At 40.7% G+C, this 15,099-nt stretch overlaps 1 protein-coding gene across 4 annotated transcripts in view; it reads right to left on the bottom strand.

Moving 5' to 3' along the window:
• Positions 1–1,367: 1,367 nt before the first annotated feature.
• Positions 1,368–15,099, bottom strand: part of FAM53A (family with sequence similarity 53 member A) — a 70,094-nt gene continuing 56,362 nt past the window's right edge. For all 4 annotated transcript variants that reach the window (XM_083834987.1, XM_083834984.1, XM_083834986.1 and 1 more), the window contains exon 5: positions 1,368–2,558. In XM_083834987.1, coding sequence (XP_083691113.1) covers positions 2,235–2,558 — 324 coding nt within the window. In that variant the 3' untranslated portion in view covers positions 1,368–2,234. The remainder of the gene's footprint in view (positions 2,559–15,099) is intronic.

Raw genomic sequence — 15,099 nt, 5'->3', positions numbered from 1 at the left:
TTCCAGGAGAGCTTGTCTTCCTTGGAGGAAGAGCCAAACGGATTGCCACGCTAGTTTTCTCATTCCATGCCATTACAGTTTTAACTGTTCAAACAGGCAAATTGGCTTTTAAGTGATCCCAGTTGTACAATTGGCCTTCCCTACAATCCTGCTTTAAAGCTGATTCAATTTTACTTACCTCTATTGCTCAATTAAGAAAAATACACAGAAGTGTAGCTCTGCAACTAGTAATTGCAGCCTAGGAAGGAGCTTGGTAGCCCCATTACCCAAGATGACAGATCGCACTGCAGTGCATTTCCCACCTATCCACAAGGAAAAACAGCTGTACCTTATTCAGCACTTCTTGAAACCTGATCTTCAGAGTGCAAAACCAGTGATTTTCAGTTGCGTGGTCATTTCTGATACCTTGTGCATGTATATACAGCACCACCTGCATGCTCTCTGCTACAGAGGAGCAAATACCTGTGTGTGACACACACTTAACAGGAGCTTCTGAAGGAACTGAAGGCTTTGCTCCAGTACAATCTCCTTTACTCTGCTAGAAAAAGGAGGACGATTTTGTGCTGCTGCAGTGAGCAGCTTCACCATCTCCCACGCAACGTATATTAACATATCAAGAACTTAACAGGTCTTCTCAGTGTTCTTGCACCTTCGTATGCATGTATACCAGCATCAGTATCACAGACCACTGCTGCTCTTTGTAGTACATGCAATAGGAGTCATAAAAGCAAGAAAAACATTCAGAGGTTCTTACTGGTTATCCAAGCTTTTAAAATTGTGTATAGATAAGTTATACAAGCTGATTCAGTAATTACAGGCCAGTTCTTTTTATGACCAAAGGCTGACCTAATCACAAGGCTGGAGCCTGGGTCACACCTTGCTCAGCCTCAAGATATTCTTTTCTCACATAAACACAAGCTGTTCGGTGACTTGGAATGTTGCTGTATTTTGGTTTTACGGTACAAGTTACCATAGGGAGCTGGCTCATTTTAGCAGACCAAGACGATGCACCAAAATGCCATAATCTAAGCCTCTCCATTTCTATTCAATTTAAAAACCTCCGTTTTGAGATTAATTTACTCCTTGAAGAGGAAAATCCCTATTCCATCTGAACTAACGGAGTGTGTTGCAATAGCCTGCAATGAATACACTATTACATTAGAGATGATTATGGTGTATGTAATCACTGAGACACTTCTGGGATCCAGCACGAATTATTCCCCAGCTCCCCAGACTAACTTGACTTCACTTCCTTTTCAGATGACCAGAAGTCTGTCCTCCACCCAGCTCTGTGTATAAATACCACATTGCAGAATATGCCCCAGACTATACATTCTCCTCAAGTAAAATTCATAAACAGACGCAAGTGCAAAGCAAAATGTCATTTTATTTAATTCAAGGACTATTTTCCTTCTAGTATTGCTGAAGGGATCACCTCCTGGGGAATTGATCATTACAAAGTCCCTGTCTAAAAGTTCAAGTGCTCTTGTTGTACATTCTTTTGAACCACAGAAAACATAATGACCAAGTAGGTGGGCAGCTACTTGCAGTTTCATCCCACCTAAATTAGCATTGCTTCAGGCTAGAAAACAATTCAAGTAGTAAATTCATGGAAAATGTTAACCTTTAAGGTTACTACCATATTTTGATCAAAAAGTCCTGAATGTATGAAAAGAACATTTGTACATGTTATGAAATTTTTTTTTAAACCAGACGCTGTCAAAGATGGCAGTTAAGTGTTTGGACCAGTTGTCAACCAGGTATTTAAGAGTTCTGTCTGAAGGTTTATTACCAATTTCATTATGTAATTCACTTTTCACATTAAGCTCTTTAACAAAAGCAACATATACCCGCACCAGAATCACTGTAGACAGATTTAGTTTTATAGAATGCCCTTCTGAAAATTCATTTCAAAATAGAGATGCTTTTTCTCCGGAACTGTAAAAGCCATAAAAATGCAAAATATCTGTTAGGAAATTTTATAATCAAAATTATTCCTTAATGTTCAAAATAACATTTAACCTCCTACTTTTTTATTGTTGTTGTCATCCACATATTGATCAATAGACTAAACAGGTAACAATGGTTCACGTTTTTCCCCCACCTGAAACATTTCTAACACAGGCCCAAGATAGGCAATACAGAGATTCAGGGACATGGATTATGCATGGCAAAGGTAATCCTCTATCATTTTAATTTAGAAAAACTCTGATTCTAGCACACAACTTTGAGTCTCAGTTGTTTTCAATCTGCTCTAGGTCCAAGTCCCCACAGTCCAGAGGAAAGATGCCCTCTTCAGTGCTCTCACAATCACTTGTGTCCTCATCGCTTTCACATACTGCAGCTGCTTTCTTATAATCCCTTGTTTTGAAGCTACCTTGGCATGACCCATGATGCCTGACTTCATCCAGCTGTTCTTTCATCGGACTGGAACCAGGGGTGATGATGTTCATAAGATCATTTGAGTCACATGGGGATGACACTATTGTCTTCATTTGTGTGTCATCATCGTCATCTTCATAATCAAGGGAGCAAAGACTTTTGGAATTTTTTAAAGTCTGCAAGTGAAAAAACATGAATAAATTAGCAATGACTGTACAGGAGGAGCAGAATAAATTCTCTAAGTTCTTGAATGGGTTAAGGGTATGTACACAAGTTTAGAAAGGCATACATGTTTAAAATTACGCTGGAAACAATGTGGAATATGAAGAAAAAGGAAGAAGGGCATTTACTTAATAAACAGTCTGGTTTTGCACAGATGTTTTGCTGATGCAGATTCCAGTTAGCGACGAAAATTAGCAGTCCCCTTATTTATACAAGAAAGTCCAAAAACCTATCTTTACTCAACTAAATAAGGATCAACAAGCATCCGATCTGATATATTAACTCTCCAGCAAATCCAGAGCATAGCAGTTGGTAACATAAGCATTTAGGTCAAACAGTTGCACCGCAGCCTAACCAACAATTAATTTCTCAAAGTTCCCAAATGTGCAGATAACGAGCTCCCTGGCCTCACCTCGGAGACATAAGAGCCTGCAACAAGGCAGCTGGCACATTTCGGTAACCTCAAAACAAGAGAAAGCCAAGCTCCTGCTGGAAACGTCTTGCTCCAGAGACAGCTTAATTTGTTCAAGTGGTACCCGAAAGTAAGACAAGCTCAGAATTTGAGACCTGTTTAAATGAGGAGTATATTAAAAAACAAAGGGGTGCTCACCTAGACTTAGAAGAGAAAAAACCTCAGTAAGTGTGCTACCTCTGCCCCTCAGACACAGGAATAAAGTGCCTAAGCTCCTCATGCAACCAAAATGGATGCTCGATGAGAATCCAAAAGCAGCAATTAACAAGGCCATACAGAAAACAGAAGCTGGATTTTAGTCTGTGCAAAACTTCTAAATTCTGCCTCTTGAATGCACACAGTGAGCAGAAATAGCCAAAAAGGGCTTCTTTCTAAAGCAGTAAGAGCCCGGAGAATCATGTTGTGGGGGCTCTCGATATCGTACTGGTTAAGCGACTCCAGTCTCGCATGCACACGGTGATTGTTTATTACAGCCAGATCCACAGGGAACAAAGTTAACTGTTCACGCCCGTTTTCAACTTCCCCCCTCAGTTTGTCATTTCTTAAGTATTTTATATTTGTTAATATATTTGTATGAAATAGGAACACTGCAACACTCATGATGTGTTATGAACCAGATGCTTTTCCAGAGCACCGGAAAAGTCTTTCTACTCCACCAGTGCACATTAGCAGCCACATGAGCAGCTTACCAGATCTGTTCAGTGGCTTTTAAACAAAACTTCATGAACTCAGAGGAAACCTACAGACATTGGCCTGCCTTGCCTTTATATGACTACCAATATATCCCTACATCCAGTCTACTCAGAAAGATTATTTGAGGGAAAACTCGGATAACGGTGAAAAGCAACACACTTGAGTTCTGGAATTCACAGCCCAGCCAGGTTGAGGAACGAACACAACTGGTAGGGGAGGTGGTTCACCATCACTGGAGCCTCTCCATAGCTAGGACACTGCAGCAGTATTCCCCAAGCCTGCACCAAATGCAAACGCTGCCGTGCTACGCTCTTCATTACTGCCCAGAGGTTTGTTATGCCTGTATGTTACACATATAGGCTCTTCCTTAAACAGCTTTGGTACCTTATAATATGCAGTAGGTCACTAGTTAGCAAGTCATAGGTTTAAGGCCAGAAGGATCTGAGGGGTAACTGTGCTTGGGCAGAGAGAAACAAGACTTCATTTAAGGAGCTGGTTTATGCGATTCCAGGAATTGCATCCAAAGATCAACCTTCAGGGGAAAAAAAGACTGACCACAGTTCCACCAGGAGGAATTCACTGAAGTCTTCGTTAGCCTTTATCAAAACCCACATCCTATTTCACATGTAACAAAATTGATAACCTTGCATAAGCAAAAGGCTTTATACAACTACGTTTCTTTTCCCTGTTTTATATACCAAAAAACAGTTTTGTAACACATTGCTGTTTTCAGAACACATTTCCACATAGCTCACTTACAGCTTATGCAAGCACAAACATTTGAGCTCCTTTTTATGACTAAGAGGTGTGAAATTCTCATATTTACTTAAAAGCAAACCAACATATTTTGAAGTAGAAAGTGTTAAAGGATATTCTAATCTTATCTCATTGCTCTGAAAAAGAGAATACATTTCCTGTTGTGCATCTCTGCATAGGGGACAATATTTCTAGTCCTTTAAATCTTACAGTAGACACTGGGAAGGAAAGGCATCAAATAAAGGAAAGCTTTCAAAGATCTGCTTTCAGTGTTTTAGAAAGGAATTCCCGAGTCCCCCTTCAAAATATCTTTTATTCAATTTACTGCTAGAAATTAATCCAACCACACAGCTGTCTTTCTAGAAGGTTTGTGTACATAAATGGAAAATTGCCTGTTAGCTGCGCTGCGCTGAAACCACTTGAATGGGAACTTTTAGCTGGTTTCAACACAACAGCAAGTGCATTCAACTGGGTCTTTGTTCACCCACTTGTCACAACCGCACCGAACTAAAAATAGGTGGATTTATTATCTTGCAGCACAATCCCACTCCTTTCACAAAGCAAAAAGGTAGAAGTCTCAATGCATTCAAGCCCTCCGAGCTGCAGCTTGACATGTTACGCTGGTACAGTACCACACCTTTCATGCACAATTGTGCTCTGCGGGGAGCCAGCGAGGACTTGCTCAATGGTCCTCCTTCTATAAAGGATGCTGGGCTAACAAGACAAAAGAGTCCGCAGTTGGCAATGGATAGAACTCAATCAGCTAAAAGTATTCTTTTGTGCAATAGGGGGAAAAAAGGGAAAAAAAGAAACTCGGTTTTAAAAGAAGGGAGGCGATAAAATGTCTGAATATTAAGAAAAAAACTTTGTACCAAAAACAATGGCGGGGAGGGAAATAAAAGAAATCTCTCTAGACCCTTGCCATACAAAGCAAACAAGAAAGGCCCAGAGTAGCTTGAAAGGAAGCTAATGTCTGTACTCTTTACTAAACCTCAAGTTCAGAAAGTGATAATACATCACTTTCCAAATATAAAAAGCAATAAAAAGGTTGGGTTTTGTTTTGCTAACAAAACTAGAGCATTCGCTACAGCAGTCGAGGGAAAACCAAGTCATTTGCGCGCATTAAGACCTAGGGCATAATGGGAGCAGCAGTTCTCATGCTTCTTCCCCACGCCCCCCTCACGCCCCAAGCCCACCCGTTCCCCCCTCGGTTTGAATAGGGTGCAGGACACAGCTGCTCCCAGGAGGTGCAGCTGCAGCAGCTGGCACCAAGAGGAGAGCAGAGGAAGCCCAGAAGCCCTGAGCCCACCCTGCTGCCCCTCAGCAGGCATCACAACAGCAATAGCAGCTCCCTGAAGCCACAGATTTAAGAAGAGAGGGAATTCATCACATTAACGAGTTACCTGGCTCGCCTTCTGTCCCATCCTGAGACTCCTGCCTAAGACTGCACAACATGGAGGTGCAGTTTTAAGACATACTGGCACCCAGGGTTTCTTCACTGTTAAGTTCTCCACCAGGGAGATGAAAAATGTGGGTAACATAGGTCCTCATGATGAGGAAACCCTGGAATATCGGCAACTGACCCAAGGGTAAAACACTGAAGAAGCAGCCTGAGCAAGGAGCAACACAGCTTCTTCTGTTGCTTCCCTATACTTAGCCAGCTGATGAAGATGGGGAAGTTAAACAGGCTGCACACCTCTTTGAAGGCTCCCCAGGTCCTTATTTTACTTTCTGGACTTGCTTTTCCTACAGCTTGGTCAGAGCGGCTCTAAATCAAATGCCTCCACTGTTGGCAACTCAGAAGCACGACAGGTTAGCATCTCAGTACCTTATCCCCAACAACGTTATTGCTGAGGCTAAGCTGTAACCAAGTCCAACCATGCTACAAATTCATTACATTTAAGAGAAGAGATTTGATTTATGAAGCTAAGTTGGAGACTTAAAAACTTTAAATTATGCAAACTGTCACAACATAGTGGTCTTAAACACTATGTTGAATCCTGCTGAAAGCTGCCTCCTAAACATACCTCACCTGACATCACCTCCCATCACAAGACATGAACAGAGGTGACCCTTCCTATAAAATGCGTTTTCAGTTCATGCATCTAATTACTTATATTTTCAGTTCATGCATCCAATTAATTGTATTAGTATTTCTCAGGGTGGAGACACATACAGTGTTTATTGCAAACCACTGGATTTTGTAGATTAAGAAATCTGTCTTAACCCCTTCATTTGTACTACACATTAAATGAAATGGTTAAACATCACTTTTCTTACTAACAATAAACCTTACTGTAAAATAAACCGCTTACGGTTTAACCGCGACTCTTGCCTTGCACAGCTCTGACCATTTTGTTCAGAGATGACTTTAAGAGACTGAAGTTCGTTAAGTCCATCCAAGTTAAAAAAAGTTAAAAACAAGGGTGACTGGGAAAAAAATCCCTGTTCAAATTAGAAATCACTGTAAAAAAAAGGAGCTTTTTGTAGTCAAAGAAGGTAAGTCCTCTTTGCAAAAGTAAGGGACCTATCTAAGAATCAATACAAGCTGACACACAGCAATATGAAAGTTGTTCAGTACTTTGTCTCTGCTGTATCTTCAAAAGGTAATTTTAATTTTTTTTAGATATAAGTGCCCAGGAAGAGAAGTAAACTGACATCAACTCATTTCACATCAGATGCTAAACAGGATCATGAAGTAATAGGCTTTCATCTTCCACTAGCCAGACTGTTCTAGATTTAAACATTCTGCTTTCTGATGTAGTCTACCATGAAAGTTGATCTATTTATTGGCCTAGATTTTTTTATGCTTATTCTAAGTTGTGCCACAGTATCCTTGTAAAGTTTGTTTATGAGCTGTAAGAACTTGTGATTTAATTTGGCCTTTTTATTTTGTACTATTAGTTGAAGAAATATGTCCCAATGAAATAGAAATATTTTTCTGAAATGCTGAGTTTGTCTAATTACACTCACATACACAAGGATACGAGGCTATTCATCACATGAAAGAACTCACTTGAAACTACTGGGGTAGTTAAAGGTCTACAAAATGGACAGACTGGGAAGCAGGGGGAGGAAGCACATGTGCTCAATTAAGTTTCATCATTAAGTGACAAGCTAAGCCATTTAAGCAGATTAAAGAATAGTTTGAGTATGTCAGTCTGAAGGTGTTTTCCCTACACTGGATTTAAAACACTACTGCCATTTTACATAATCCTTATCCAAATTAAATTTAGGTCTGATAGGGACAGGTTAGCAGAGCTAATAGACACTGAAAAGAAACTCGGGTAGAAGGGTTTTGCAGTTTCCACAAGTCCAGCACCAGTCATCACAGAGGTCAACGTTTATTATTATTACTATTTTAAAGACAAATTAGAAGCTAAGTGAGTTGATGCAATACTTAATGTAATACAGTCAAGAAAGTGATTCAATGGCAATATTAGCATGAAGGGGGTCAATGTATATAGCGATTTTCCCCTTATGTAAAACCCAGGCCAACATTGAACTACATTTTTAAAAGTTTACAGTATGGAATTTTAATTAAGATTTTGGCATCTTACATTTTCCAAGTCTGTGGATTTGTGAACTGCAACCTTTCGCCTTTGCTGTTTCAATAAGTATAAATCACACAGTCTTTTATTATGGGAATGGGGGAGTACATTCTACAAACATCAGGCCTACCTATTTCACCTGCTTGTAATTAAGTAAAGAAGTTTCAACTGCTCTTAGTACCAGACCAGTAAGAATAAATACCTACAGATGCTATGAATTATTCCATTAGCTAACACAGAAGAGGCTCATACAGTGGGTTTAACTGTTATAAATTGGCCAATAATCAATATAGTGTCAGATGAAGTAGAACATGACAACATTTGCTTTGTTCAGCTGAATAATACAGTGCAAGACTTTGGCCAGGGAGAAAGGAGATAAAGCCAAACAAGACAACTGCTAGATACAGCAGTGTTCATCTGAAATGCACTGATGCATTAAAACAGACATTTCCTCAGAGGGAAAAGCCCCACCATAGGCAAGACTCAAAAGGCTACTGAAGTAGCAGGAAGAGCAGGCAGAGAAAAGGGTTCTAGCCCTCGTCTTGCAGAGGCAGCAGCTGCAGCCTGGAGTCTCTCACAGCACCAAAGTGACTGCCTTTGCGTTTTGTCTAGTTATTTTCCTGCTCCCTGTTTGACCCTATGTACATCTCAAATATGCACAGGGGATTTATCCACCTCACTGATGAGCTGAAGAGCTGGACAACGTGGAACTGGGCTAAAAAGTGCTTGAGCTGCACAAGCAGGAGAGGCTTCAGGCTGGCAAGTTTGCATCAAGTACATTAGTGAGTGTGGTGGGATGAAGGAACAGCTGCAGTGTTTGTGTTCATACGAGGATGATGAACACATCTGGTTTGGTCATAAAATGGCACAGAGGGAAACAATGGAACCACGTGCTCTCCCCATCGGAGCTGATTCATGTCTTGCCAAGGTTGTTCCACCTTTTCCAGTTCAGAAACTTCTACCTTTCAGAAAAGAAATATGAGCTCTGGAAACAAGAAGCAATTTATAGTGCACATCACCATCTTTGTTATTAAAACTAGATCTCTACGAAGTCATTCTTTCACATTATTTGCAATAATGTCCAATTAGTACACAGATTTTTGAAAGATGCATCTAGTTTTCCGCAATTTAAAGTGGGAAAAAGGAAGCGTGCACATCATTAGCATGTCCTAAACACACATCTCTTCAGATAGACAGCAATCAACACACCTCACTGTTGTAGTGGTCACGGACATACCAACATTTGGAACAAGTACACTGCCTAACAGAGGACAACTGCTTGCAGTATTGCCTCTAGGTATTGCAGCGTTCAGGACCTGAAAAACAGAAGACCACTTGTGGCAGCCAAAGCCTTCCAAAGCATTGGTCCCTCTGGCAGAGGAATTACGACTTGCATGGCTACCATCAGCTCTGAAACAAGCAATTCCCTCCAAAACCCGGGATTTTACTGGGCATACATATTTCTAGCTAGATGGATCCTAACAAGAAGAGAAAGTGCTGGTTTGTGGAAGCACAACTGCTCGGTCACATTTTGAAATTCACTTTGCAGTGCCGAAGTGTTCTCAAGTAACAGGGTTTAAGTCGACCGATTACGCACCACAGGATAGGATTTGACCCTCGTGGCTTCAAAACATGACCATATTGGCTTCATTTCCTGCCATTTATGTGTCATCTATTTTTATAGAGAACTTCTATTCCTGAGCACTTCAGCCAAGGTCTTATTCCTGCATGACTCCGCTATGAGCTGCAAACAATTACTTTCACAACTGAATCACATGCGCTGATTTTGAGTACATCATCCATGTACCACCTTCTCTCAGTGTTCCAGTGCATCCGTTTTTCATCCTCAAGTCAAGTATTTAAGTTGATACGATGGGTCAAATTTATAAAAAATTAGAGAGGTAAACTCCGAACCCTCATTCTAAGGCTGCCCTCATTAGTTACTGACAGATGTCAGCCTCACCTATATTATTGGGTTATGCTGGCACTCCATCATAACTAGCATTTTAAGGGATTCTATAATTGGGCCATAAAGCTCACTTCTGCCAGGGAAGGGGGGTGGGAGAGAAGGCAAACAGTCTCAGCTTGGGAACAGTTCCCCCTTCCTCCGATCAATTTTCCACTACAGAAATACTCGTCCAAAACAAAGCCTTGAGATCTCGTTAAGCAACTGCACGCAGGAACACGTGGGTATAAACGCGTGCAGACAAAGTACAAGTGCCATTAGGAATCTTTTGTTCAACTCAATGCAAACACCACAATTTAACAATAAATTCTTGCAGGAGCATTAATTCAAACTGTAGGGGGACTCTGACCACTAATTACTTCCAGAGACAAGGTAAGTTGAACACAACTCATTTGTTTAGAAAGAACACAATTAGCACTGTTCACCTTCAATCTCTAATAAATATACTGTATTTTTTTTTGCTTAGCATCTGATTTTGGAACATTTTGAGCATTTCTGTAACTGTGTGGCTCAAGAAGCATTCCTGACATCAAGCGGTGAGTCCATTACAGGTTTTTAATACTGAGTCAACTTGTGCTAAAACTCGGGTTTGGTTAAAAATACATACAGTTTGGACAAGTCCATTTATTGGCTCAAGAACCAAATCTGGAAGCACAACACTTCAGCACTGGATGGTCAATAGTGTGCATTTGTGGTTTTGTTTGCTTTGTTGGTTTTTAAGTCAAGTCAGAAAACTATTTACATGGTCCTTTATCCTTCAGCTGCACTGAAAAACTATAAAATGTGTTTTAAAATACATTGTACCAAGTCAGAAGACAAGCAAAGCCTAAGCAACTTGCGTGCAAGAGAGTCAATACTCAATCTTAAAGCACTGTGGTAACACTAAAACTGAGCTCAACTTCTTACAGTATGGCCAACTTCAGTTCTTCCCTTTATTTTCTAATACAATCAGCATTTGCATGAAAAAGCTACGCGTTCAAATATTACTCACACTTTGTTTTAAGAGATTGGAAATTATTTATACTACCACAACTTCTAAGCTCCTTAGAGTACTGTAACAGCCTTAAGTTTCAGTCACATAGTCACTACAACAGCAAAAACTGAAATCAGGAAACTGGTCAGAAATCTTATTTAAAACTCAATTTCTGGTGATACTTAAGTTTTATTGCAGAAGCACGTGTCATCATCAGCATGTAAAGAAACGTGTACTTTCAAGTATCTGAATAGACCAACTATCTGCAGCTAACACCAAGCAATCACCTCCCAGATCACTTGCTCAGAAAGCACCTGTTTACAACTGTACTCCTATAGAAATTTACATTTAATACTATAAAAACTCTTCAGTCTGCACATACTTGAAAAAGAGAACATAAGTCAGTGTATTTCATATCTTAAAAATCCAATGGAAGAACAAACTGGCATCATTAGTTGATACAAACTCAAATCAGTTCATTTTCACATGCATGAGACATCTGTTTTGCTTTTATCGCAACTTACGTATCAGTACATAGATACAGCATGAACTGATTGATATAATGCAAGAGTAATGAAAGACAAAATGACAGTTAAACTTAAGACTTCCTAAAGTGATTTTAACAAACCTCTGTAGAGAGAAACTTAAGGTCAAACAATTTGTTTAAAGTCTTTCAGAAGATGGTGCACCAAGTCAGAAAGTGACTGTCAGGAGCAAGGGAAGCACATCTGCCCTACCATCAAGTTTCACAACAGTTAATATTCAGTATATGAAAGTCCAAAGCCTAGTTTCAGAATGAAAGGAATTCTTTTGTTACAAAATCTTTCATTATAAAGATGCAGTAATTTATTTCTTATTACAATATCACAAAAAAAATACCAAGAATTAAGAGGACCCCCTTTCCCAGAATTACCTTGAGTTATGCTCCGAGGTATAATTTACTCTCTAATAAGTTAAACAGTAACATTGGGATTTCCCCCCACCTCCAGATGGAGGAAAGTCACAATATCATTGATGAAACACTACTAAACTCTTCTGATAGCCACCATCTCTTGCAATTTAGAGCAAGAAACAAACCTAATCCCCTGCCACCTGCCAAAACCCAGATGGTAAAACCTGAGAAAAGTGCTCTCACCTCTTTAAACCCTCTGGTGCAGCTCAGGCACATTAACTGTAGGTACCCTATATACAACACTGAACCACAGCTCTTAACTCAATATTGTATTGTATTCCAAACAACATCACCAATAATTTTAGCATAATCCAATTTTATGACAGGCTAAGTAATAATTAAAAAAGAAAATACCCACAGCTGGCTGAAACCTAGCTTGTGAGTTAATAGATGGCCCCTTTGCTCATAATGTCAAATGCAGCTGGTCTGGTACTCATTAGCTCTTTCAACAATGAACACTTACTTGCACATACGGGAACTTGCCAGAAAGGAAAAGTAAATCCACTGCAGATATTAAGCTGCCTCCTCCTCTTATTAGCATACAGCTCAAGAAGCCCTGTAAACATGCAAAGCCAGTTGCACATCTGATGAAAAGCAACACAGTACTGAACAGCTCTGGGCTCTGAACAGCTTATTTTTCAGGCATTTGTTACAGAAGGCCAGTTACAAAAGAGTGGGAAAAAACCTTTATCCTTAATGAGATTTCCCTCCCTTCGCTATCCTTAAGGCTTATAGTGCCTCGCTGTCAGAGCACAGGGAACCTCCAGCGCAAGGGCTCACTTCATTAAACATCGTTTCAGGCCTAATTTCACATTGTGACCCACTCTGCCAGCGCAAAGAAAGCGAGACGCCAGATGCTCTCCACGCCTGCTACCTCTGCAGCATTTCATTCACTACTCCAAAAAAAAAAAAACACACCTCCCAGCACCCATTCAAATCCAAGTACCCCCAGCCTGGGCTCTCCTGTCACAGGACAAAGTGCTGGCTTGTCTTCAGCTTGCGTGATGCTTGACTATCATCTCCCAGCCCAGCCTACTCCTACAGCTCCTCTCCTTCTTCCCAAGCCTGCTGGAATTTGAACTTTAAATGGATGCCCTCCATAGCAACAATAGATAAAAAACAAGCCTTTGATTGTTCATGCATTGTGGAAAAGAAAGGAGGAGATTCATCCTGGCTGTGACCTAGCAGGAACTCATCAAGCGCAGCTCCCCTTCCATTGCAACGGGATGCCTTTGCCTGTAGCTACTCATTCAAGCTCCCTGTGTCTATGTTTTCCATTCAAAGAGGATGAATTCTTCAGGTTTCCCCGTTAAGAAATTAAATGTTGATCCTATGAATGAAGGGCAACACCACGCTTGGAAAGCTGCCAAAGGGTTCTGTAACACTCAGCAGTTTGGAGTTAATTCAATACTTATTGATATCTAGCAGGATTTATAGCTGCATTATTTATAAGGAAAAAAGTCACTGAGCCATATTTAGTCCCTGGTAATAAACTATTTTTAGCACCATCTGTTTTTCTAGTTTGCTCCCTTGTTTAGGCAAGAGCATACTTTTCCCCAGTTCCCTCCTCCTTACCCATTTAAAAGGATCCACAAAGCCTACACCAAAGCACAAGTAAGGATCACGCTGAATATTTGTTGTGCAGCGAACCTCCTAATCACAATTTTGGAAGTAAAATTTGCTGACTAAGGAGAGTCAAGCTGATGCAACAGTACACGCTGTCTTCAGTTGCAAAACTGAGATTTTTTTTATGCAAGGGGAAATGCTTTTCAGAGAAAGGACATTACTATCTAGAAAGAAACAACTGATCATTAACTGCATTAAGCCATCTGAAACACGTTCACAGCCCCTGCACTGCTTTTCTGGGCCACAGTTGCCAAGTTTCACCCTCATTAAACCCACAGATATTTTGTCACAAGTACATTCAGCCAGGCCACTGTTAGAGAGGGAAACGTGAAGTGTAAGCAGCTGCTGCCAGCACCTTGCCTCTGTAAGATGAGGTGTTTGAAGCTGCAGCTGCCACCCAGTCAAAAGCTCCCCCAGACCTCAAATTAACTCTTCAAACTCACATTTATATTCTGCTGATTGTGGGACATGACACCGGTGGCCTCTGCAGCATGACAAGAGGGACGGAGCGGAGGGGTTGCTGGTTCCTCGAATTCTGAGTGAAGCAAGGCTTTGGATCCTTGCATACTGATTAAGTTCTCAGAAACACACTTGATAGAAGCAACACATTCATCTCACCCTCCTGCCTCAACAAAGTTTGTTTGTTAGCTTAAACAGTAGCACAATTATTGAAAAGCTTCACTATTAAGTCAGATTAAGAAATTTTACTGTAGAGCAAGGCAGAAGATTCATTAAAATATGAGCTCATGTAGTCCTTACCCTTTATAAAGGGCAGTAAGGGTTACAAGCTGGTTTACTAGGGCTTGCAGCACAAGTCTGGCATTCCTAGTAAATGGAAGAGATGCAACAAAAGCAAGATTAAGCCCCAGCACGTAACACAGGTCAAAACTAAATTCCACACGTGCATAATGGACAAATGCACAGCTATTTTAGTGGGTTCCAATGAAGTTCTGTGGACTCTGAAACACCTTTTGAGCATTAAATTTAACACTGACATTATATGACAGTTTTGGAGTGTGAAAGTAAAAAAAAAATACTGTCCAACTGATAGCCCTTGGGATGCTTCCTTTCACTCTACTACTTTATTTCAGTGGAGAAAATGGGGCTCAGCGCTTGCAGCAGCAAGTACCACAAGCTGCCTGACAGACGGCCGATATGGGTACAAGATCCAGAGTAGGCCACTGCCAGGATGCTGAAGCATGCTCCTGGTGAGAAGCATCTCCACACACCCCAGCAGTGACCACAGTGTCCCATCTGCTGGACAAAGGCCGGTGGCAGCTGCCCACCATGTTCCAGGAGCGGCCTGGGCCTCTCCAGGGGAAGAGCTCCAGGCCTCAGCCATTTTGACAGGACACATCTCAAAGGACAGCCTGCCTCAACTGAGAGGAGTTCAATAAAAGCCGTTCAAAGGAAAGAATCAAAGTCTGCAGTACTTTCAGTGGCCATATAAAGCACATGGACAAAAGCCAACACATACAGTAACTGTCGCAGTAAATTTAAGAGCTA

This window comes from Anser anser (genome assembly GCF_964211835.1).
Source record: "Anser anser genome assembly, chromosome: 4".
Lineage (NCBI taxonomy): Eukaryota > Metazoa > Chordata > Aves > Anseriformes > Anatidae > Anser > Anser anser.
This window is presented reverse-complemented; position numbering and strand designations above follow the sequence as displayed.